The sequence below is a fragment of the Colletotrichum paranaense genome (genome assembly GCF_030867605.1).
Source record: "Colletotrichum paranaense strain IMI 384185 chromosome Unknown Scaffold_2.1, whole genome shotgun sequence".
Classification (NCBI taxonomy): domain Eukaryota; kingdom Fungi; phylum Ascomycota; class Sordariomycetes; order Glomerellales; family Glomerellaceae; genus Colletotrichum; species Colletotrichum paranaense.
In genome coordinates this window covers 2181801-2206273 of record NW_026848960.1, presented here as the reverse complement: position 1 = coordinate 2206273, position 24473 = coordinate 2181801, and the positions used below count along the sequence as shown (strand labels likewise).

General features: G+C 53.0%; 10 protein-coding genes across 10 annotated transcripts; 3 read left to right on the top strand and 7 right to left on the bottom strand.

Moving 5' to 3' along the window:
• Positions 1–36: 36 nt before the first annotated feature.
• On the bottom strand, positions 37–2005 carry CPAR01_02639 (arylsulfatase; the record flags this gene model as incomplete). Its single annotated transcript, XM_060486926.1, has 6 exons — positions 37–593; positions 653–749; positions 811–1127; positions 1185–1537; positions 1604–1745; positions 1795–2005. The coding sequence occupies 6 exons, from the start codon at positions 2003–2005 to the stop codon at positions 37–39; spliced, it is 1677 nt and encodes a 558-aa protein (XP_060354254.1).
• A 1034-nt stretch (positions 2006–3039) lies between these two features.
• On the top strand, positions 3040–4856 carry CPAR01_02638 (uncharacterized protein; the record flags this gene model as incomplete). The annotated part of the gene is made up of 5 exons (XM_060486925.1): positions 3040–3277; positions 3336–3586; positions 3643–3777; positions 3850–4226; positions 4304–4856. 5 exons carry the CDS (start codon positions 3040–3042, stop codon positions 4854–4856), a joined length of 1554 nt encoding a protein of 517 aa, XP_060354253.1.
• Positions 4857–5185: 329 nt separating this feature from the next.
• CPAR01_02637 (uncharacterized protein) lies at positions 5186–5949 on the bottom strand (the record flags this gene model as incomplete). The annotated part of the gene is made up of 2 exons (XM_060486924.1): positions 5186–5568; positions 5643–5949. The coding sequence occupies 2 exons, from the start codon at positions 5947–5949 to the stop codon at positions 5186–5188; spliced, it is 690 nt and encodes a 229-aa protein (XP_060354252.1).
• A 2957-nt stretch (positions 5950–8906) lies between these two features.
• CPAR01_02636 (uncharacterized protein) lies at positions 8907–9131 on the top strand (the record flags this gene model as incomplete). The annotated part of the gene is made up of 1 exon (XM_060486923.1): positions 8907–9131. A coding segment is annotated over one exon (225 nt), but the record flags the coding sequence as incomplete, so codon positions are not given.
• Positions 9132–9472: 341 nt separating this feature from the next.
• Positions 9473–9911, bottom strand: CPAR01_02635 (uncharacterized protein; the record flags this gene model as incomplete). Its single annotated transcript, XM_060486922.1, has 2 exons — positions 9473–9806; positions 9874–9911. The coding sequence occupies 2 exons, from the start codon at positions 9909–9911 to the stop codon at positions 9473–9475; spliced, it is 372 nt and encodes a 123-aa protein (XP_060354250.1).
• A 2289-nt stretch (positions 9912–12200) lies between these two features.
• Positions 12201–13900, bottom strand: CPAR01_02634 (uncharacterized protein; the record flags this gene model as incomplete). The annotated part of the gene is made up of 2 exons (XM_060486921.1): positions 12201–12766; positions 12823–13900. 2 exons carry the CDS (start codon positions 13898–13900, stop codon positions 12201–12203), a joined length of 1644 nt encoding a protein of 547 aa, XP_060354249.1.
• Positions 13901–14951: 1051 nt separating this feature from the next.
• CPAR01_02633 (uncharacterized protein) lies at positions 14952–16241 on the top strand (the record flags this gene model as incomplete). The annotated part of the gene is made up of 1 exon (XM_060486920.1): positions 14952–16241. One exon carries the CDS (start codon positions 14952–14954, stop codon positions 16239–16241), a length of 1290 nt encoding a protein of 429 aa, XP_060354248.1.
• A 1309-nt stretch (positions 16242–17550) lies between these two features.
• CPAR01_02632 (glycosyl hydrolase family 61) lies at positions 17551–18477 on the bottom strand (the record flags this gene model as incomplete). The annotated part of the gene is made up of 1 exon (XM_060486919.1): positions 17551–18477. One exon carries the CDS (start codon positions 18475–18477, stop codon positions 17551–17553), a length of 927 nt encoding a protein of 308 aa, XP_060354247.1.
• Positions 18478–19146: 669 nt separating this feature from the next.
• CPAR01_02631 (uncharacterized protein) lies at positions 19147–19338 on the bottom strand (the record flags this gene model as incomplete). The annotated part of the gene is made up of 1 exon (XM_060486918.1): positions 19147–19338. The coding sequence occupies one exon, from the start codon at positions 19336–19338 to the stop codon at positions 19147–19149; it is 192 nt and encodes a 63-aa protein (XP_060354246.1).
• A 2022-nt stretch (positions 19339–21360) lies between these two features.
• On the bottom strand, positions 21361–22974 carry CPAR01_02630 (uncharacterized protein; the record flags this gene model as incomplete). Its single annotated transcript, XM_060486917.1, has 1 exon — positions 21361–22974. One exon carries the CDS (start codon positions 22972–22974, stop codon positions 21361–21363), a length of 1614 nt encoding a protein of 537 aa, XP_060354245.1.
• Positions 22975–24473: the final 1499 nt, after the last annotated feature.

Below are 24473 nucleotides of genomic sequence, written 5' to 3'. Positions count from 1 at the left end.
TACTCTGTAAAGACATCATCCGATCTCCAAACCCTGCTAAGCCTTGGTGATAGCAAACTCTGGTGTCTGGGTCATCCCGGTCTCTGCATAGTACCGTTCCCAGTGATCGACAAGCCTCCGCATCACCTGCGGCTCCTTGTCTGATACATCATTCATCTCCGCAGGGTCCTTCTCCACGTCATATAGCTCCCAGTCATCCTTTCCCCTGGGTTTGTTCAGCCAAACTGCCTTCCACTTGCCTTCGCGAATTGCCCTGAGCCCGAAGAGCTCCCAACCGTGGACGTGGACGTCTTCTCCGTGAACCGTCGAGTCTGGCGCCGCGTAATCGGGAGAAGTGAGGTGGTCCACCCAAGATTTGCCGCGGGGTACAACGACTTGACGACCTCGAAACGTCGTACCAGGATGCTGCACCTGAGCCATCTCCAAGATCGTGGGGAGGATATCCATAACGGTGGTGAAACGATGCGTGATAGCGTCGGGCTTGGCTTGAAATGGCGGAAAGCGGATTAAGCATGGGCACCGAATGCCGCCCTCCGTAATCCAACACTTTGAGCCCCGGGATGGCGCCGTCGCCGCACACGCCCATCGCGGACCTGATCCAAGTCAGTGCCGAATTGCATCACCAGAAGATTAAGTAGATGCGGTTACTAACCATACCAGGCGAAAGACGTCTTGTCGCCAATGTTGTCCAAGCTGTTGTCATAATACTTCTGGACTATCCCAGCAAACGTTGTTTCTCCTCCCATCATCTACGGTAGGGCAAAAGTTAATATCGGACCGACGCGGTGTTGAAGACGCGGCTAAACCTACAGGTATGGCCTCGAGGGCAGCACCCTCGGCGCCATTATCCGACATGAACAAAATAAAGGTGTTGTCGAGCTCTCCCGTAGCCTCAAGGTGATCAATGACTCGCCCAATGTTCTCGTCAATGAGATCCACCATGGCAGCAAAGACTTCCATCTTCCGTGCAGACTCTTTACGCTCCAATCCCGTCATATCGTTCCAGTCTTTACCTAGAACACCAACTGGCGGCGCATGGTCAATGTCCTTGGCCACAAGGCCGAGATCGACCAAGCGTTGCAGTCTTCGCCGCGTCAATGCATCAGGGCCATCGTCGTACTTCCCTGCTGGATTAACCGTTAGCGACCTCCTATATCCCGATCCTGCTCATGATTCATTCATACCGTATTTTTCGACCACCTCTCGTGGGGCCTGGAGGGGCCAGTGAGGCGCAGTGAAGGGTAGGTAAGCGAAGAACGGTTGCTCCTTTTCCTTCTCGTTTCTCTCCTTAAGAAAGTTGATCATACGATCGGTGAAGTAGCGCGTGGAGTAAAAGTCATCGGGAAGGTCCGTTCTATGATCGATAAACTTGTCGCCATCCATCCAATGACCTTCCGTGTCGAGACAAGGGATCTTGAACTCATCATCGTCCAGCTGGGGCTCATGAGCATGATGATTTCCGGAGCCCGGTAGGAATGTAAAGTTCTTCGTGAAACCTCGATTGCAAGGCGCAAGCTCCTTGGTTAGTCCAAGGTGCCTGTGGGATCCTCGAGGTCAGTCGCCTATGCCGTCGTCTAAAGTACCTAGCATGCGATGAGCTTACCATTTCCCCGACATGATGGTGTGATAACCAGCATTTTGCAGGATCTCGGATAAAGAAGCTACTCTCCAGTTTAAATAACCTTCGTAGCCGGGCTTGTCTTTGAAATAATCTCCAAAGTGCCTCATGTGTTCAGCCATTTGGCCTTGAGAGTTCGTCAGCCTTCGCCCTGTGATGAACGGAAGAACACTGACCAAGCCCAGCAATATGATGATCAGTTCCAGAGAATAGCATGGATCTTGTTGGGGAGCATGCCGACGCAGTATGGAAGTTGGTCATGCGAATTCCATCTTTAGCGAGCTTGTCGAGAGTTGGGGTATGGATTTCACCTCCATATGGACTGACATCAGAGAAGCCGAGGTCGTCGGCGACGATGATTAGGAAGTTTGGTCGTTGAGTTGCCATGATGAGTGATTGCTGATGAAAAGAGCTCGATGGGCGATATATGCTCAATTTCGACTGCGGCCTTTTAGTTCAAGTGACCGAGGTGATCCGGAAAATCGACTGGGTTCCTCTACGAATGACGGGCCCATTACTTAGTGACCACTCCTTTTAATGGCGAGATTACTCTCAGAATTGACGCAATTCACTTTATTCACTCATCAGAGACGATTATTTCTCTTCTGAGAGGGGCTAAAACTGATATGGATTGGGGCAAGCTTGACGACACTCAAGGGTGTGTGAATGAGGTCGCTATCTCCCCGTTCTTACCCGTTGATGGGGATAACAGCTTGTCAATGAATACCCCGCTATTGAGATCCGCCGAGATCCGGCAATGATATAGCGATAGCAAAAACTCGTCGATCTCTTATGCAGCCTTCCATGAGAAGCGACTGCTAATTTCTTGGGTCGAAATTTGACGCCACTTCTTGTAAGCCGTAGACAGCCATGGACTCCTAAGGTGGTCGTGGATGCACGACAGCACGTAAAGGTGAAGTAGTGTCTTTAAAGTGAACACTAATCTCACATGACTACGACGCGTTACTAATATTGGATGCTTCGTCAACATGCAAATAATAACAGCAGCGATTTGTCTGTGTTGGTGAAAATAGTTGTTAACGGGGATAGACGGGGAGATGTTTCCGGGGAACCATCCAACAACAACGAAGCTATCCAGAATCCGGAATAAGCGTCGTATCCCCCCGCTCTAGTCATTACTTTGGCCCACTTGATTGACAGGGGTAGTCACGCTTGAGTAGAAGTTTACCCCAAGGAGATGGCTCAACTTCTCCGGGAGTCAAACGTTGGAAACATCGATACCCGGCAAATCGTCAACATTAGTCGTGATGGCGCAATTAAGAGCATGTAATGATACTTACATGAATATTATAAAGCCGTCGTGTTTGCCTCTCACAATAGCAGATAGCCATAGAAAAGTGGCGTGCCTTGACATGCTCACCTAGATTGACAGCCAATATTTCGGCAACTAATCAGCCATCATGTTCAGCCACCTTGCGTTACGGCAATCTTTCAACAGATCTTTGACTTCAACGATCCTGCTCATTGCTGTCTCTCAATTCAACTTTGGGTTTGACCAACAAGGCTTCAATTCGACCCAAGCGATGGACGCTTTCGAACGGCAATTCGGCTGGTATAATGCCAAGACGAAAGCCTACTACCTCGAAAGCTGGTGGCTGTCTCTTTTTGCCGGCCTGCCGTATATTGGGTTTGGCATAGGTACGTTACGCGAGAGATGGGCTTAGCATAAAATATTGACAGGCTCGTTCTGGTCTAGGGATTCTGATCGGGAGCATAGTCAGTAAACGCTACGGTCGGCGCATGTGCATGTTCTCAATGAGTATCTGGTCTTGCGTGGCTACGACAATTATCATGACGTCCAGAAGCCGAGATCAGATCCTCGCTGCTAGGATATTGGCCTATATCTATATTGGCATGGAGCTTGCCGTTGTGCCCATCTATCAGTCGGAAATAACTCCGCAACGAGCTCGTGGTTTCGTTGTCGGCACGTACCAACTGAGTCTTGCAGTAAGCTGAAATGACCCTTCCTAAACTACCAAGATTTATGCTGAAAATTCTTTTAGACGGGTGGCTTGGTCGTCAACGCCGTGGCCCGAGGTACCGGGAGCTTGAACTCGGCTGCGGCATACTTGATTCCGTACGGGCTCTTCTACATCGTACCCGTGATAGTCATATCGGGAATCTGGTTTGTCCCAGAGGTGAGTACTCAGTAGTATCTATGTCATCTGATCACGATTGGGTCAGGATACTGATTCTCTATACTCCTGAAGTCTCCCCGTTGGCTTGCAATGCAAGGCCGTAACGACGAAGCACTTATAGCTCTCACTCGTCTCCGTGAAGGCAGCTTCACTGAAGAGCAAATAGCGACCGAGATGTCTCAAATACGCGCAGGTATAGATCACGAAGTTGAGAAAGGTTCTTTCATGGACATGTTCAGGGGCAAGCAAGTGACAAAACGAACCATGTCAGTCATTGGTGTCAACTTTTTCCTGCAGGCTACTGGCTCTATCTTTGCCTCTGTGTACGGCGCCATTTTTGTGAAGCAGCTGGGGTTCATCAATCCTTTCACCGTCACCATGATCACCTCCAGCATTAACATTGTCATGTGTGTCTGCTCAATGACCCTATTGGACAATTTGGGACGGAGGTAAAGCCCCTAGTGTGCATTATGTGCCTTGGATCAGGCCTACTTGCACCGATTGGCTGACTTATCATCGGCATTAGAAACGTCATCTTCTTCGGCGGCTCGATTCAGACGGCCGGTCTTTTCGCCATGGGCGCTCTCGGACTCACGTCCAATCCGAGCGTCTCCGTCAAGTCAGCCATTGTCGCCATGATGATTGTGATGACTACGGGATTCACTCTCGGATGGGCACCAACATCGCATGTTCTCTCTGCCGAGATTCCGAGCATGCGTCTCCGTGACGTTACGTATCGGACGGCCAGCGTGGTTAACATTGCAATGCAATTCACCGTCGCTTTTACGCTACCGTATCTGCTCAACGCCCCGTACGCGAATCTGGGGTCCAAGGTTGGTCTGATCTTCGGCACAATAAGCTTTCTCTCTCTTGTGTTTGTCTATCTCTGCGTGCCGGAGTGTAAGGGCCGGACACTTGAGGAGGTGGATATGCTCTTTGAATTGAATATCCCGATGCGGAAATTTCGGAGCACAGTCCTCGTGATGCATGCTCACAACCAGGCGAATAGCAAAAGAGATGAGGAGACAGCCTCCGAAGTAGCTGCCACGTTAGGACCCAGAGCAAACAGTCGAGGATGAATGTGGTCAATGTCAGTTCGAGGCAAGAGAGAATCAGTCACGGGGGATTATGGAAGCGTTGGGACGCAGTGTTCTGAGTGCGGCATCTATCGTCAATTGCATAAACCTGTAAGCAGTACATAGATATCTCATTCGCGATACAGCCAAACCCAAAAAAAGGACCAAAGGAGTGACGCAAACCATGATATTCCCCCATCTTACGCGCAACCGTTACTTCATCAGACATAACAAACTACCATGCATATTATCCTCCTCTTTCCAAACTCCTGTTGTGACATATCCGTACCATAGACTTCAACAATCCTGCCCAGTCAGTGGAACCAAGCCTTTTAGAGCATGAAAGCACCAAGAGCAAAGGCACCAGCGACGATGGCACCGACGGCGCCGAGCATGCCGTTGCTGCCGGGAGTGTGGAGACCAGGGGCAGCATTGCCGGTCTGGCGGCCACCGCCAACGATGGTGGAGGTGGCAATGGAGGGAAGACCACCGTTACCGGAGGTGAGGAAGGTGGTGGTGATGGTGGAGCGCTCGCTGGAGCGAGTACGGCTGGAGGAGGACTCAGTAGTCTGAGCACCGCCGAAGGTGGTAGTAAGCTGACTGCTGGCAGTCAGGCGGGTGGCGAGGACGATGACGGTGTTGGCAAGGGAGGTGGATGAGGAAGCGTAGCCGCTGGCGCTGGGCAGCTGGCAGACGTTCATGATGCTCTGGATACCTGTGTGTGAAGCATCAGGTTAGCTCACTGCGATTCGAAAGAGGCTGTGATCTGGATGTCTAGAAGTAACTTACCCTCAAGGCTACGCTGCTGGTCGGAAGGAACCTTCTCGATCATGCAGGCATTGCACTGGCCAGCCAAGTTCTTCAGGTCGAAGGAGTTGTTGGTGCAGACACACTGGGAGTCAAGCTCATCCTGGAGCTGATCGCTGTTGTTGTTGCCCTGGCCAGGGACGAAGTTGACAGTACAGATGTTGCCAAGGTCACGGACGGGGCGGCAGATGGCAGTGCAGTCCTGGGGGATGTCGTTGGTGTTGAGGCGAAGATCAGCGTGGACAACCGCCGCGGCGGCGAGAGAAAGGGCGACGGCCTTGGCGTGCATTTTGATTGTTTGGGGGGTTGGTTAGTGAGAGGGGGTTGAAAAGATGCTGAAGAGCGAATGAAGCCGAGGCTGTGAAAGATGTAAGAGTCGAAAAAGGTTTGCGAGAGACTAGCTGTCGAAAGGCGAAGTGAAGCTGTGTGAGAGTGATCTGATGAGAAGAAGAAGAAAGGCTACCAGACGGGTTCGTGATAGGATATTTATGTTCTGGGTGTCAACTGTTCATGTGCTGCCTGAACGTGAACCCCTCTAGTTTCGTCCGGAGATCCGCTTCGGCAAGCATCCAAGATGAGGGCCCCTGGGCGTCGAAACAGTCACCTCTGCTGTGCCATGACAAGGGACAAGAGAGAGGCACTGATGGGGAAGGGCAACCATCCACCACGAGGTAGGCTGTGGTGGGCAATGCCAAGCTGCATCTCAGAGCCCCGAGCAGTCCAAGCCTCAGACCAGACCGAGACTGAGTGACGCTATCGGTATTCTGGACTGACTGAGCAGGTTGGGTACATTGTCAAGCAGCTAGAGCCCAGAGGTACTCGTTGACACTGGGCATAACACGGCTCAGAGCAGGATGACGTGGTCCAAGAGCCATGCATCTTTAGACAAACGTCTGTCGAAGCATAACATCGTGAAACGCCTTTTTTGCCTGTCACCCGTGGGAGTCTTTGCCGCCGTTCCTCCCCACGTGAACGGCGTGGACTAGTGCCTCCGGTCAAACCTTAGTTTGTTAGTGCGCCCCAGTACTCTATCTGTGTAGACTGTACGAAAAGACCTAGCTAATATGACGGATCCCTTCTCTCAGCGTAGCGGATGCAGGAGGATATGATGCAGGGAGAGATTGATGCAAGGCATGGGTCTTTGCAAAGAGCACTTGGTGATTGCGGCGTCCGATCGGTCCCCCTGGCAGTCTATCCGTAAAGGTGCTCGCCAGAAGATGCGGCGAGAACCGATGGTTCGGTCACCATGGTATTCTCCAGGCTCAAGCTCCCATGTTGGAATCCTTCCCAAAAGCAGGGTCGAAAGGACGAGGGGTTGGGAAGGATTTCTCTTGGCAGCGGGAAGAAGCATGCTCAAAGCTCGGAGTGATCTTGGCTACGACCAGTGCCACCTTCTGCGCTTACCATGGAGCGAGCATGTTCTTATCACAAAGTTCCGAGGAGACAGTTCATACACCGCTGCAAGTGATAGACATCAAACATCATTTGCAGTCCAGCTGACAGATTAAGGTACCCAGATGCGAGGGATGAGATACATTCTCCCTCGGTATTACGCTGTCAAATACAAAGATACCAGTTGCCGCAACTATGTCTGCTATTTCCTGCTCAAGAATGGTACTGCCAGCAAAATTGCAGGCCAGCCTGGACACCCGCACGGCGCTCTCAGTCCTCCTTCATTGTCCCGACGATCTTCCCATCGTCGAGCTGTCGCGTTTCACGTCCGGCCGTAGCACCGGGCCGTGCCCTGGGCTAACAAACAAACCTAACCTAGCTTGTCCAGGTCGGCCCTGCACTTCCCCAAGTTATCCGTTGAAAACTGGGAGTCTCCTCGGTTTTACTTGGTGCCTGGGGGCGGTGTCATACCGAAGTGCCGGCTAACCGATTCAAGTTGGGTTATTGTTTGGCTCTGGGGCAGCCGTTGAGAAGCCGGGCAAAGAGGGTAGGTAGGCCCACACACATATGAATAGAGCCGACTAACGGAGCTAGGTAAGTAGGGAGATCCGCGGGGAGGCTAGAGAAACAAAGCCTGTCCGTGCATCTGCTCCGGAGTGAATTTTCCCTGCCCTCGACTATGAGTCGAGTCGCGAAAGCTGGAGATGAAGAGAACCTCATCTCCGAGTGCCTGGGCTGAATCAAAGAGCTTCGAATTCAGCAGATGGAGAAACTTTGATCCTGAAAATGTTTCCATGGTGAAAGCATTCTCCGGTTCTAGACCCAAATGTCTAGCCCCGCCTGTTGCCGCCAGACAACACACTGTGTAGGCGCCGGCTGATTTCTGAATCTAGTACCAGGGCAACACAAGGTTTCCATGGATCGTCACCTAGGCAATTCTTAACTTCTAGTTCCCGTTGAAAAACGACACTAACAAACGCCCTCAGTCAAATCCGTTCCATTCGGATTCTAGCCCCAATGAAGCGCTCTACGAAAAAGGCGCATTGCTCCTCAATATGTGGGATTAGATTGCCTCGTCCAGAAAGTTGCTGAGCAGGAAATCCATCTGGAAAGTAGAAAGTAGGGGCTCAGCGTATGGAAAGATCTCGGCATGAATCACTCGGCCTGCTGTCGTTTGTCGCCCACATGAGCAGAGTTGCGCTTGCTTGGCAAAGGGATTTATGCCGTGAACCCCAACCAGAGCTCAGGCCAAGCAAAGGCTCCAGAAATGACCCATCGAGATGGCAAGTTCGTCCAAGGTCCCACATCTCACGGATCAACGGGCCATCCCACTGCCCCAAGCTCTCAGCCATCTCAAGTCTTCAAGTTTGTGAGAGACCATACCCAGGTGACCGGTTCTTTACAATCAACGTCGCATATGAATCACCAGAGCCGTTGCTTTTCGTGGCGGAGTCTCGACCTGCATCATGGCGCGTGGCCTGCATATCTTGGGACGTGGAAAAGCCCCAAACAGGAGTCGTGAGTGAAAGTCGAGCTTGATCCAAACAGTTTCCTGCACGCTGTACCCCGGGTTTGAGGATTGAGAAGGGGGGCGACATGGATGATTTCAAGCCGAGAAATATCTGAAATGTCCGATTCCTCGGCGCAGGCAGCCCTTGATGACTGGCTGCTCATTCGACATTCTCGCCTTCGGACTGGACAACTTCCACGCACGGTGCCACTCTATGCATCAAATGCATTTTCATGAATCACACACAAGAGTAGAGACGAAGGAAAAGATCCCCAAGAAAATTCCGAGCTAGCCAACCCAGTTCATCTTGCTGCAGGGATTCCTCACCCCAGTCCTAAGTCCTGCAGAGAAAAGAGTTGCTAGGAACTAGCGGCCCGTGCCCTTCGTCTCACGGTGCAGTCTTGGACGATCCTCCAGAAAGCGAGGCGACGAGGACGAGGACTGTGGCTCGGTCTGCACTGAGATTACACGGCGGCGAAACATGTCAAGGCCGTCTGTGCGGGGACAAAGAACCAGCAGAATACGGCAGCCCATCACATGTCCAAGTCCGTCGGGTAAGTGGAGATTAGTCAAGGCGAGTGATTCTTTGCTTCGCGCATCCTTGGCGGCTTAGAATTACCTAGTCCTGTGGTGAGGTCCGGTCAAGCGACAGTCGCAAGTTGCTATTGGCCCCGTCCACGAAATTAATTTTTACCGCCTGACCCCATAAGAGATGCGAAAGGCTTGGTAAACAAATACATCATCAGGCGAAAAACTTGAGTTGGACTGTATGAGATGATGGGTGCATGCTCGTCACATAAGGTAAGGTAGTCTCGATGGTTGCAGATTGAAAAATGATAGGATGTATATTGTTTGAAGTTGGGCACAATAGAGCAATGTGGCTAGTTAGACATATCAACCTCACTATCCGTCAATCCGACCACTTAGGACGATGAGGGTAGATTTCCTTCAACAAAGCCTCCATGCGAGCCTTTCCAGCCAGCTCTGCTTCTTCAGGCGACGGCGACGGTAAAGGGCTGCTGAAAAGCGGGGCCCGGATTTGGCGGTCCGAAGCAGTCGGAGTATCAACGTATCGCTTGATGGAATACGCCGAGTCCGACGATACGGGAATTGCGGGTCGTGCAACCTGTGGGGCCGGTGTTGGTGTCGGAGCTGGGATCGGGACCGTAGGCGGGGCTGTCGGTGATGCAGCGGAAGTTCTGTATGGCAGGAATACCGGAAAGTTAGCAGGCGGTGGGGGGGCTCTAGGATGGCGGTACAAGCCAAAGTGACAGCACTCTGTTCCATAGAATAGCCTTGATTAGCACGCACCTGTGACCGCCATTGTAAACAGCGCCAGTGGAAGACATGATTGCAGTGGAAAGGGAAATCCAGGCGATGGTTAAGGGTCTTGGCAGGCCGGAGACGGACAGCCGTGTGACTCGGATGAACCTGGATGGGCGGGTGGGGCCGAACCTTGGCTGATGTTGTTCGGGTGCGGTACTTTGGTGGGTCTTCAGCAACTGGTAGTAAGGTAAAAGCATCAAGCTCATCAGTGTCACTGGAACTTGTAATCAGATAAGATCAAAGGCTGATGCAAGGAGCTCGTGATGATGGGTGCAGTAAAGGCACGATGGGCACAGATTGAGGGAATCGTTCGGATCGATCCATCCGGGCAACAGGGACATACCGAGTATTTAAAGGCATCAAAACGAATCACTGGCGCGGGAGGAAACAATTCCAGCAGGAAAGATTCAAGAGACCATCCAGCAAACCGTTCCGCGGAGGCAGCCTTACGCTAGACATAAAAAAGCCTCCAGCGAACCACAACATCAAGCAGCATCTATGTGAGATCCCGCAACGTGGGTGCCAGAATGGCGGGAAACGCCATCTGGACAGTGACGTGGTGGCGCGTTCCCAGCTTTCTACCCCGGCACCCCTAAGCTTCTGACAACGGTCAATGTTATCTCCAAAGTCAATGGTTCGCGGACGATATCCGCCACACGAGAAAGCAATAGTAGCTCCGGTCATGTTAGGCAGATCATAGGGTAGGTTTACGCGCGGACGCAAGCTCGCGAGGGTCACTGGCTTCGCATCGCATCGCAAAACCCTGGAAAATGTGATGGCGATGCGCCCGCCGCAGATGCATTCAGGGTCTCGAGCTCCAGAGGGCCTAGACCTTTTGCACACCATCGCAAAAACCCGCTTCGCTGGGGGATGGATAATTTGACAATGCCATGAGCCGTCGTATCGCGGTACCCCGACATATCACTCTGTCCTTGTAGCCAATCTTCATTCGTTGAGAGAACGAGGAAACAAAGAGTCGAGTCCAGATTATGCAGCCAAGATGCGCGCAGCCGCAGCCATATGTGACGTCAATCAACACGATTACTCGAGCTACGGGGCGCCGGAGAGGCATCCGATGGGAACCAGGGGGAGGGGTTCTGTTACTCAAGAAAGCGGTCTAGCGTTTACGCATTCCTGCGCTCGCCGTGTCCACAGCCACCACCCCGGCGTCAGCGTACACCAGGTAATAGCAAATACTCTCCGCAGTTTGAATTCCCTTCTCCAAAGATCTAGATGACCTAGATGTCAATGACGTGGGCGGCTCGATGATTCTTCTTGGACTGTGCTGCTGTCGCTTCGAGCTGCGTACTTCTTCGACTTGCTCTGCTCCCATTGCCTGGGTCCTTGTGGCTCATGAACGATCGCTGACGTAGCGCAAAGAGTGAATAGTCGCGATATCGAGGCTTTGGCCATGAAGAGGGGTGCTTGAAGGAACATCCGGAAGACACCGGCTTTCACATTTCCCTCGTCAAGAAACCGGAAAGTCGAAAAATGCCCTCCCCAGGCGACTTTTCTGCCATTTTCACCTACCCACCATCCCCCTCACGGACGGTTGGACCCTGACTCGTCGCGCGTCAGGGGTCCAGAGACCACCGGCCAGTCCCGAAATCGCAGAGATCGGCGCCCACGCCGTAACCCCCACCAAGGGCAGTCAAGGGAGCTCAGAGATCGTCAACAACACATGTCCCAATCCGAGTTGGCTCCCCTCCCGATGAGCATCTGACTTGACGCCCCTCGTACGATATCTTCTTCGAGATGGCTTGAACCGGATGGGCTCCGGCGAGGCAACAGAAAGGCGGACAGATGATCTCCTATTTTCAGGGCCAGCTCAAGTCCAGGGAGAAGAACAGCGATGACATCACCGTCGTATTCGGTTTGGCCATCACGCTATTTGTTTGCCCCAACGAACTGCCCAGAGATGAAGCGAACGCAGCACCGATGAGGCTACCATATAGGGCCTCATATCGGCCCGTGATAGTGTGGCGGTTTCTAGTGTGGTCCATCTTGGGATATCTGTTTTCGCATTAATGAATTATTCACGCCAAAGGTTTCCGTCGTGTGCTATCATTAATATTAAGAGGGTTTTCTAGGATTGCCTACACCCTCCGTGTCAAGCCTTTCGTCGCCGCCAACATCAATAACTTAGACACAACTGACCTCCCTACTTTCTTACCGCCAGCATCGTGCGATTCGTTCCCTGCCGTCGCCGGGGCTGTCGAACCGGTAAAGATTCCATGCTTCCTCTAGAATTCCGTCCGTGAATTTCTCCAATTCACATCTCGCCAACCCGGCGGTCAGCTATATCCAGTCCATCACAATCCAGATGCTTGACTGAAGCTAAAGCTACATCCATCTTCTCTGCCAAAGACGTAATTGAATCCCTTGGTAGAGACAAGAAGTGGCGGCGATGATGGTGACGCCAAAGGCGCGTTTTGTTCTTGAGCCGGTGGCACATCTTGCTTGTAGCACTGTGCTTGGGGCGTCTTTGTTGAGGTTTTTTGGACAGCAGGTGCAGCTCTCTTCAGTCTCGTCTGTGTATCGGGTTCTCTCTCATTCCATTTGCATGCCAGGACCTTGAATCGGACCTTTTCGGGGTGTGCATGCCTGCTGTTCTTGCTTTGGGTGGCGTAGAGGATGAACCTCTTCTGCAGCCAGGATATGGTGTCGACTACTCTAGACTTGACATCCCAGTGATCATCGTCGGGTTCGTGAAAAACTCTGCCCTGACATTTGAAACCATGTGTTACAGCCTTCGCCGATGGATTCGCGCTCCGGGGTTCGATCTCTCTCTTTGTGCTGTTGGTTACTTTCAATGTCTTGATCATCTCAGTAACCCGGTTCGGCGATAAACGGACGTCGTCAGTATCTTCCTTTGTACCTGTACAGATCTTTAGTCAGCATGACTCTCACTTTCAATCAATGGAACAGTCCTACGCTTCTTAGACGGCTCAAGGATAGAGTCCTGGGGTCTGATATCGAACGACGAGGCAGCGGCTTGGTTCGAGGTAGTGATCTGGGCCGGAATGACTTCTAGAGAGTCAATGCTTTTGTTCTTCTGAACTATTAGATAGTCAATGAAGTAGAATGTTTCTAGGTTGGGCAGATACTGAGCGAGAAATTCGTAGAGGTGGACAGGGTAGACTTTGGTGGCGAGGCCGGAGTAGCGGGTGCCGCAATGACCGCACCGAAAGCCGCCAACACTAGTTTCCCACGCGTGACAGTAGGGGATGGCGACGTGGCGGATATTGGCAAGTTCGTTGCATTTGATGGACTGCGAGATGCGACACCAACTTCGAAAGTCATCTGCGGACAGGTACTCAAGGCACACGATGTCAAAAGAGCCGCCAAGCGAGACGACGCGGTCGCCCTTCAGCTTTAAGCCACCAGGTGCACTCGTCAGGCGTCGAACGACCTTGGCTGACTCGAAGCAAGTAGCGGAAAGCTTCTTGAGGACTTGATTGGCAGAGACGTAGTTGGAGATGTTGGCTTGGGGTGTCGGGTATCGGGGCTCCAGTATGGCGGGCCAGACCCTCGTAGGTACATTCTCTTGAGCAAAGTCGAGAAGAACATCGTCTTCGTCCTTGGTATCTTGGTCACCGAGCGACCCTGGCGGCATTGGAGAGGGGTGATGGGTGATGCGAGCTGCAGTCCTGAGGCGTAGAAAGTGCATGCCTGGTTCGAAAATGGCATCCTCCCAGATCTGCTCTCGGATTTCGGGCGGCAAACGCGAGAAGCAAGTGAAGGAGCGAGCGGACGCCGGAATATCAAACTTGACTGGTGATGCCATTGTGAAATTATTCTGCTTCTGCTCTCTTGATTGTCGGTATCCAAAGCGAGCGGATTGAGAGACTGATGGGGAACTAGCGATGGTGGATGGTTCCATGAGATGGGTTAGTGAGGATGCTGTTGTGTCTGATGGAGATATTAGTGGAAGAATGTTGTCTGCTGGAGAGAGGCGGTTAGATAGGCGACACGCCCTCTTGGCAGGCGGTAGTGGGATGGGCCATTCCATTTTGTGGCGGCGGGCAGTGAATCACGCACTCGGGCGAAGGTTCCGAGATGCTCTTGACTTGACTTGGGGTGAAAGTCGGAAAGTATTGAAGAAAGTGACGGCGAGAGAAGAGTACGAGGTAAGGGTGATGTTGGTGCGTACCTAGGTACCTGAAAGAACGTACCTTAGTAGGAGGAGCTCCCTCACCAGTCACGTGTAGGCTAACAATGAGGTGAGATGAAGGTAGCGATCCAGTTAGCAGTGAATCGGAATAGAAGGTGCAAAGGACTTTAGGGCAATTGATTTTCATGTTGAAGGTTGGCAACCCCACTCGACCTACCGCCTTACCTTTGCGGACAACAGAAGGCTGAAGGAAGGAGCGATTAGGATGCTCATGTCAGTAACGATTTAGGAGTTTTGCGACTCCTCTTCATTTTCAGGTGGTTGTTTGTACACTCTATCAGGTGCCTTGAGACAGTATTGCGAGTGAGTTCATTCCATTTTCGAATTTGAGGTCCATACTCGTGCGAGATTTGCCATCATTCACAAGCAATCAACAGGTCTTTGGTCGTTCGTGAGTTTCGCAATTTCCGTCAAGTTAAGGGAACACAGTGAAGTAAACTGGGACAAGAATGCGGTTTCTTCAGTACCTTAGGAATGAACAAAGAGGCGCTCGGTACCAACATGAGTGTATTGATTGAACCATTGAGTACATTCAGTCACTCAAGGAGACATAAGGAGGTTGAAGGAGGCGACCATGGCTGGTGTAAGGTACCTAGCTGACGGCATCAAAATTCGGAGCCGACTCGGACCTGTGAGGTACGTACCCTCCCCAGAACCCACCCGACGTACCTAAGGGGGAATGGGGGGGGGGGGGGTTGCCCAGCAGAGGTGCCTTCCACGTAAGGTACCTTGTACCCCAAGACCCTGAAAGCTTCCGGAAGCTTACCATCAGACGACGAAAAGCCTCCGACTGAACCAAGCTTGCAAAACTTCCGATACCTTCCTATCCATCTCATCCGCAGCTATGCCGTAAAACTCAGTCAAAGCATACATCGCTGCATCGACCAGTATGGCCTTCGCGACCCACCCGAACCAGAAGCGGTCTGCCTGCGAGCGATGCCGCCGCCAAAAGCTCCGATGCTCCCGCCAAGACGACGAGAACGGGACACGCTGCACGCGGTGCGTAGAGCGGGGCATGGATTGCGTCGCCGGTCACCAGCGCCGCATTGGAAGACCGTCAAGACGCATGACCTTGGACCACGCGATGCCGAAGCGTCTACCAGAGATTTCTGTCCCTTCCACCAACACAGACGGCGAACAACGACCAGCCTACTCTGTGACCCATGATAGCCTTCCCGGTAACTCGCCACTAGACCCCTCAACGAGCACGACGGCGTTGGGGCACGGAACCACCACCGAAACGACTATCTCTTTGGACTACCATCTGGATGACTTTCCCTGGAATATGTCCCTCGATCCTCAGTTGGACAGCTCCATCTCCGTCCAGATGGCAGAAGAGGAGATGGGGCGCATAACCAGCACACCTCAGATCGCAGATCCGGCAACTCGGAATGAAGCTTTCGTCAAAATCTCAAAGATCAACGTCGATCTTCACTCCTATCTGTCAAGTATTGAGATTAACAGACCGCATCTCGACTTTTGCTCCTTCACCCACCCATCCTCAATCCTCAGCGTCAGCGGTCGCACCATGCCGGAGCTCGTCCTCGTCGCCTTCCAGGACTTTGTCGGCATTCTGACAGGCCTGAACAAAATGGCTAGCATTCATCGAAGTGCGTCGCCAACGACTAATACTTCAGCCGCTCGACCAGCACTGGCAGAGGGTGAATTATACTCTGAGTCTGGCTCATTGAACCCCTTGCTACTTGTGCGCGGCAAAGCATCTTCGCCGCTCGCTCTTCAAGCCGCTGTCCCCAGCACCAACGTCCTCGACCAGCCGCTAGTTCTCATCATTACTAGCTGTTACGTACAAATCATCGCAATCTTTGAGGAGATATTCGTCCAGATACACAAGAGACTAGAGGCAATCGCTTGGGACCCAATTCAGCCGATCGAAGGGATCAAGTTTGGCGCCTTTCCAATAGAAGATGCCCATCTTCAAGGTGTCATTTTCTCCCAGATTGTCGAAAGTCTACTGGAAAAAGCTGATCGATTTCTCGGCGTCCATCAACCCATGGAATTCCCGTCAGGGACCGTCATGTCATCGAGACTTTTGTCCCCTATTCAGTCTGATCTTCTCCATGGCCAGCTCGAATCCAAGGACCAAGCCTCCGTACCAAGGTCTGTTGGGCTCAAGATTGCTATTCAACGCTTGCGATCGACTTTGGAGGCAGCAGCATGATTACAAGCCAAGGATGGGAATGTCTGTATCATGGGAGAAAAAGCGACAATAACCTGATGTCCACCCCATAAGAAGGTAATACGTCAAGCCCTCCACCAGTAAAGAAATCCGAGTCTCTTGTAATACCGGCACTCAAGGCCCGCTGCTTAGCAATGCCGAGCATGCCATTGATGCAAATGTACCCTCACTCTACCCTCTCGGCCCACAACGGCGCACCGATCCCGTTGACATCGGCACTGCCCCCCGAATGTGTGCTGCGGAATCATCCAGCTCAACGTTTCAATGGGCGGGTTACTCGGCAGAAACTCCTACCGGCATGCCTCATCCCGTCCACGTCAACACTCGAGCCCAATCGGCATAGTTCATCCGCGCGGCAGATTGCTCCCGTTTGCGCACTCATTTGACCTCAAATCTGCTTACATCGGCACCATCTACTCCACCATACCCTCGGTGGAACCCATAAAAAATCGGTAGATATATACCTGGAGCAGCCCCCCTTCGACAGCGTCTTGGCACCCGTGCCATGGCTCAAGACCTTCGATATCAGTTGACGGGCTCGTAGGGATAGGCCCCTAGGTACCAGTAGGAAGCTGCCCGCCTACACATTCTTGTCACCTCCCCCTTTTCAAATCTCTCTTCCGCTAGACCCCCACATCTTCATCTATTCGTGACAAACATTCACACTACCTGCGGCACAGCGGTCTGCTATCCGAATCTATCGTCCGTTCAAATCTCTTCTACGGAGACAGGAAGCCAGCAACACGCTTGGAAGAGATGGGTACTTGTCAACAGCTCAAGGAACAAACCCTGGCGACAGGATAGCGGGCATCAGCAGCATGCCATCAGTCTGTGACGAGCGCTGAGTTAGGGTCTTCTGGCGCCCTAATCAACGAATACCACTTCGTGGTCTCGACATTTCAACATCACTCCATGAAAGGCCTGGGAGTTGGTAAAGGGGTAAGCCAAGCCGAGCAAGACATTTCATCACGAATGGCAGTCACTTCACAGAACGAGGCAGGCACGGACAAGGTTGTTTTGAACAGATATACATTGCAAAGCTTGAAAGACGCCCAGCTGCAAAAAAAGGTGCGCTAGACGCTTGTGGTGATGGTCGACTGAAAAAAGGGTGTTGTGCTTGCAGCGATATATACACCGGGTATAAATCTATTTACATGGTTGTTTGAGAAACGAATCAATGTGCTCATTCAGAGACCTTCTTCCAAGTGGAACAAGGCCTCGTATTTTCTTTCCTCCTTGTTTTTCACCTGCACGCACACACGCACACACACACACTGCATTCTACCAACGCTTAATGGCGGAGGCGGAAAGAGCGAGCGTGGCGGCGAGCCTTCTTGGCGCAGGCATCGTCAGCAGCGCCGGAGACGGCGGGAGTGGCAGAGGGAGCGGTGGTGGAGGGAGCAGAGGGAGTGGCGGGGGTGGTGCTGTTGGAGCCGGAGCCAGATCCAGAGCCAGAACCAGAGCCAGAGCCGGAGCCGTAGAGGGCAGGGCCAGGGATGGTGTAGCTGGAGATGGTGGCGTAGGGGTTGAACTGGATACCGGCGTCGGTGTTCTTGTACAGCTCAGTGCCGAGGGTTCCCTCGGGGTTGGCGGTGCCGGAGCCAGTGATCTTGACGTTGACGCACTGGGGGTAGTTCTGGGCACCGTTCAGAGAGCCAGCACCGTGCATGGCAATGATCTCGTGGCGGAGAACGTAGTTGCCGGCGGCGAGGTCGGAGGGGATGGTGGTGGTCCAGGTGTTGTTGTTGGCAATGAGCTTGGTGGCAGCCCACTCCTGGGTGGCGATATCAATGCCAGACTCGTCAATCTTGACCCACTTGAGGGTGGTCTTGTCGACGGAGGCCCAGTCGTCACCGTCGACCTTTGCGGCGTAGGTGAGGACGGGACCAAAGTGAGACTCGGGCCAAGCGGACCACTCGAAGTCGACGGTGCCACCGGCAGCGACGGTGGAGGCGACGGCGCCAGGAGCACCGTTCTTGTGGCAGTTGATGTCGGCGGAGGCGTAGCCGGTGCCGTCGACGAAGCCGTTGTCGAGGTTCTCGGCGGACCAGGCTGAGATGGAGGGGGGAGTGCCGCCGTTCTGCTTGAGGTAGTAGTAGTCGAGCTTGTAGCCGGCCTCGTAGGCGCCGTCGAACTTGAAGCCGGTGACGGTGCCGTGGGCGAGAGCGCTAGCGGCGAAGGCGCCAACGAGGGCGATGGTGGACTTGACGGAAGACATTTTTGAAAAGGTCGGGGTTGTTGGGATGGTCCTGTGGGAAAAAAGAAGGAGGAAGGGTTGGGAAGAGAATGAATGAGCTTGATTTCGTTGGATGTAAGAGTTTTTGCAAAAGAATGTCCCAGCTTCACACAGTGAAGAACTGACGGTTGACGGTTTGGAAAAAGAATGAAGTGGTGAAAGAACCAAAGAATGTGTGCGACCTGCAATGTTGGATGAAGAACCAAGAGGGAAAAGATATCACAAAAAGCGAGGACATCGTCGTGTTATTTATCCCACCGGGAGGCTCTTGTGTAAGATGCCAAGCAAGCAACCCCCTTTCGTCCTTATCCAGCTCTCAACTATTCCCAACCTGGTCGGGCCCAGTTCCTTCTTGCCAAGATAGTTCTACAAGCGCCTGATAGCTGAGCCGCCCCCTCAACCCTACTTCGTAGTGAAGTGGGAGCAGGGCCGGGTGGAGATGGCAGAAACTTCATAAGACCGAAACACCAATATGCAAACCAGAGTGGTGGAATTTTGGGGGGGTGGCACCCGTCGTGGCCGGGGAGAGGAGACCAACAGGTCCAACAGCGTCACAGCAGCCGGATGTGCTCCGATTTGGAAGGGATACCGGTCTAGGAAAGATGAGATGGACCGTTCCACTAGGAGGCGTAGGCGCTCAGTTTCGTAACGTCAGCCGTTGGGTTGTCTGGGCGCTCTGCCGTCCTCTCCCATGTTCAAAGCCTTGCAAGTTGATAGCCATGATCTGGCCCAGGGGCTCAAGCTGGGATCATGGCTGGGGTTGTGCGGCGCAAGGAAGGTGATGGCCATGATGGAGTCACCTGGGTATGCATGCTGTGCTGCTTGGGTCAGTATTGAATACATACCCAATGCCCAGTCCCAATAGTTTACTCATCATCAGCAAGAAGCCCTGGCGAACACGACTCTTTCGCCCAGAAACGGTGCGTGAGAGAAGCAGGGGATCCCGTAATAGTCATGGATCCCCCCCTTGCCATGGTAGCCGAGAGGCACTATGTACTTGTCAGCAAGCACGCAACTTGCAAGCGAGTTGCCAGAATTTGCCAGACTTGCCAGACTTGCCAGAGTGAGAACTTGAAAAGACTCTATTCGACTTAGTCATGGGGCAGAGTTACCACGTTGAGAGGGTGGCCGGCGGGAACTGTACAAATACGGCGCAGCACGGGCGCACCGGAATCTCAGACGTAGCGCCGGGCTTGAAACAGACCCTCCTGCCGCCCTTAATATGGGAAGGTAAATCATAGGAGGATCGGATGCGCGTTACCCAAATGCCACCACACTCTCCACCCAGACCTTGTCTTATTGCCAGTAACTTGTCTTGCTCTTGCAAGTTGACTTGCATCATACGGATACGCTCAACGATATCGTGATTCGTACTATCAGTGCGCAGTCTAAGTGGTTCGGAGCCGAAGATGATGACTAGAGGGGCTAGTGGTGACGACTGTTCGGATACGCCCCATCTTCGCGAGAGGAACCTGCAAATATGCATATCCCCATAGCTCCATTCTTGAGTGAGTGTCAAAGATGACCGTAAGACGTAGTCCGAGTGCCGATGTTCGCCAGTGATGCATACTCTCCCGTTAGCCTCTCTCTCTCTCCTCTTATCCATATACTCATTCGAGTGTCGCATTTCTGCGAGTCTGTAACTCTCTGTCAGCAAAACTGCCAGTGAGTTGTGCAAGTGCCTCGGTCTCGCACTTCTCCGCATGGTCTGAATAATTAAGGTGTGGTTCCTAGTGCCATATTCCCCTGAGTATCGATCCACATTTCTCGCTGGCGCCCACGTTTTTTCTGTCTTTTCCGATTGAATTTTTTCTTTGCCTCGTTAGGTCCTACTTCCCGCCGTCCGGTCTGCCCCCTTTCACTATGGAGTATGGATCCCGTCGTGGCGCGCTGCTGAGCCTACTGGGCCGCTGGCCTGTCGCATAGTGAGTGAATCTCGTTTCGGGCATTCCCATGCGTCGATCCGCGTAGTCGAGATGAACTCGCCAAGACAACTGCCGCCAGACCGTTTCTTCTTTAATGCGCCGAGCCTCTAGGTCATTGGCGATTCCGTCTCGTTCCACGGTTTTACGGGTTCGTTTACTTATCAGTCAATCATCAGTCTGATTCTTTCCAACTCGTCGTCTGTGGGCACTTTCGATGAAACGGCGCCCGCATACCTGTCAGCGATGTAGCAGCTTTGTCAACTTGTCGACCGTCAAGCGACTTGCCGACCAAATCTTCAAGCCTCTTGGAGTCTAAGCCATAATAGACCATCTCGGTCTCTGACTCGACTTCGCACTTTCAAGACTCTTGGGCGCATGCCGTAACCGCTGTTCTCGTCCGTGACCGTCGAGTCTTGCCCTCTTCCCCTTATTCTGGCGTGATCCGTGAGCTGCACTTCACAGCGTCGCGCCGAGACGGCGTTGCGGCGCGTGATTCCTGTACAAGGCCGCATTCGACAGGGCTGGTCGCCAAACGGTCGCCGCGTCACGAATCGTGATCCCAGCCTCAACCTTGATTGGGTTAGTGTTTGTTTGAGATAGACTTTGATGGTCGTCAAGCCCCCTCCCCTGACAGCGCTCTCTAAAACCGCTGCATATCAGAACTTCTGCTCGATATGACGACAACAGCGGTGAACACCAATTAATGTCTGCAGGCTGTGAGATGCAAGCGGTGCAGGGGACATCTCTGCTCGGTATAGGCAGCCGGTGTCTCATGGCAGATCGATTGCGTTAATGGCCCCCTTTCGTGCCCCTCTCGTCGACTCTTAATCCCGGCTGAGCATGTCAGCAGAGTTGTTTGCGGCAAAACTCTCGATTGAATCATTCTTTGGCCAAGCTTTTTGTTGCGTTCGATGAAGAAACTCTCTTTAAGAGAACTGTTTTACAAAAATGCCTGGATGGCTTCCCAGAACGCTGCAGGGCTCTCCCACATGGGAAGATGACCGGCGCTTGGTACAATTTTCAACTCGGCGCCGCTGTCGCCCAACGCACCCTTGAAGCCCTCCATTGCCTTGACCAGCGCACCTTTGGCGTCGCCATCACCCACGACCAGCAAGCCGGGAACTTGGCACGATCCAAGCTCTGGCTTCAGATCATAGTCCCACAGCGCTTGGCAGCTATATCTGAAGCCTTCTACATTGTTTGCTGCGACTATTTCCGTCATGGCTTTTACCACGTCCTCCTTCTCCAACGTGGCCGGATGGAACCACCGAACTACCGTCTGCTCAGCCAGCTTTGCGATTCCGGCTCCGCTATTCTCCTCTGCAACCGCGATGCGATCCTTCCAGGCCTGGGTATTAGCCGCACTCGACGTCACGTTGAAATCGCAGGCGATAAACTTCTTCAGTCTATTGGGGTACCTGAGCGCAAAGTTGGTTGTTGTTGCGCCTCCCATCGACACTCCGATGAGGGCGTGCAGCTTGGGGATGCGAAGTGCATCAAGAACACTGCGCAGATCAGAGGCAAGCAAGTCCAGGGTTGCCGGCACAGGTGGGCCCGGGATGGCGTGTCGGCCTCGTGTGTCGTACCGCAGAATGCGCAAGTCGGGGCGCTGCTCCTTCAAGATCTTCACGACTGGATCCCACATGTGCAGAGACGTCAGCAGAGAATTGCAGAATGCTACGGTAGGTGCCTTGGGCGAAGGGTTGCCTTCCAGCTTGTAAGGGATCGAAAGTTGATCTTCGGCTGTGATGTACGAGTCGATGACCTCGTCCTTTCCGGGAACAGTAGTGGTCTTGCCATCCGGGGCTGTAAAGGTGGAAGCCGTGGCCGGCAGCTTGGCCAAATTCTCCAGGTCGCGAGAGGCGGGACCAAAGACGTAGAAGAGAGAGTAGGTACGGCGGTTCATGCCTGCGACCTTCTTAACCATCTCTGCAGCCCAAGGAGTAGCCGTAGAGGCCTTGTGTTCGGGACCGCCCAAGCCATTTGTACGGGCGTAGTCATGGAGTACGAAGAAGGTAGTCTTGCTGCCGACGCCGTCGCCGATGGAGGAAATCTTGAAGAGACGGGTCCTCAACCAACCGGGAACCTTGGACAGCATCGGAATGTGTTCTTCAGCGTACCACTTCTTGAACTCGGCCTCGTCTGACTCGTCCTTGAGAGTGGTCTCAATGGCCACGAGCTCGATGCCCTCGGCTTCTTCGTCGGAAAGCTGCTCAATGGGGATGAACAGAGGGGCCTTTTGCTCAATGACCAAGTCGAAGAAGTATCTGGTGACGGCCACCTGGCCAATGGTTTCGGCCTCACGAGCAGATCTGTTTGCGCGGAGCGTGGTGTATGTGGGTGTCTCGAGGTGGGACATGTCCGTCACATCGTAGGAGGCGAGGTAGGTCGGCTCCTTGCCGTCGTTGGCGCGGTAGCGCAGGCCGTTGGTGAAGATTTGGGGGAGACGCAGGCGGGTTGGGCCGTGCTCGTTGTTGTACCACTCGTGGAACTGCTCGATAGCCAGTTCAGGCTTCGGCTGCATAGTAACGTAGAGCATTCCGGGGGGCGCCATGGTGAACACTTGACTCAATCGGTGTTGTCTGAGGTGTATTGAGAAGTTTGGACAGATTTGCAAAGGAGCAAAGACAAATGGCTGGGGGAACTCGGTATGTGAGGTATTCAGTCAGGGTGACTTCGGGTGCCGTGGGAAGCTCGGGGCGGGGCTTATGACGAACGCGGGGTCGAAATTGGAGAGAGGGTCCAGCGCGTTCGGGATCTTGACACGGCAAGCTGTGCGACGGCAATTCAAGTCAATGCTTTCAAGGATGCTTTGAGGAAGTTTCTTCGATAAGACCGGTTTATCTCAATGGGACGATATATCTCAGAGAATTCGCGTCTTGCCAACCTAAGGCGCGGTAACCGTGGGGACGAGGGGCGTCGGCCTCGGCCATTGTCGAAATAAATAATCTGGCGCAATGTGGCGGAAAAGTGTTCTGCCAGCAGCTTTCGCATCGCTGCCTCGCGATTGATGATTCTTCCAGGAGCATATGCTTGGAGCGGTATCGGTGGTGGTAATGGGCCGTTTCGTTGAAGGCTATTGACTGAATATTCCCCTTGACTTGTCGCATCTGGATCTCGAAGCAAATAAGACTCTGCATCTCTTGAATGGAAGACTACTTCGCCACCGCGTAGAGCATCGCATTTTCTCAACGGCATCCGACGTGTGGATTTGATCAAGGTATTCCGTACAATAGGGCAGGTGGAATGGGAAACGACGTCGAGGTTTCGGATGAAAATGGCAATCGGCTAGAACTCGGAAGAATTTGTCTAAGCCCCTGAGGTGAGATACGGACACCTTAAGCTCCTTCCCTCCTTACTCTTGAATCTGCCTGCCTGTTCGGAATGTTACAACGGTGAGGTATCAGATGGCAGGTTCATCGCTACCTGTAGCTTCCTATCCTTCTTTCCGCTCCTACCCTCACGCCCTCAGTCAGTTTGATTGAAGGAAGCCACCACCGTCGACAAACCTGCCATCTGCCACCTGCCTCTTGCCACCTGCACGTCCAATGGAGGGGCAGCGGTAGATGCCGGAGGCTAGCTCATAATCGCCGGTACTCTCCTTCTGGTTGGCTGAGTTGTGGTCCCCTGACCCGCTGCACATTAAGCGAAGAAGGACCGTTCTCTTTCGGGACTAGAGGGAAGAAGGCCCAGAGCGGCTACCTTTGCGTGGGGCAGATAGCCATCTGATAGACCGAGCTTCGGGACGTTTGAAGCTTTTCGCAATCAACGTGTCCAGCAAGCTGGAGCTTCTCTTCCACGTCAGCGCGGGCATAATGAGACCGCATTTCATGGAATGTTCAGTAAACCGAATCGCTTCTGTAGCCCGCGACTTGACATCTCTCGCATCTTTTTTCATCCAGGTTTCACCGCTCCCTCGACAATCGCTGCAGCCACTGCAAACAGTGTCCGCTGGGTCGACCTAACATTGATGCAAACCAACCTGCAGTCTGCTCGCTGTTCCTTACCGTCCTGACCGTGTCCAATCATTCCGAGCGGTGTACCTCTCAGATG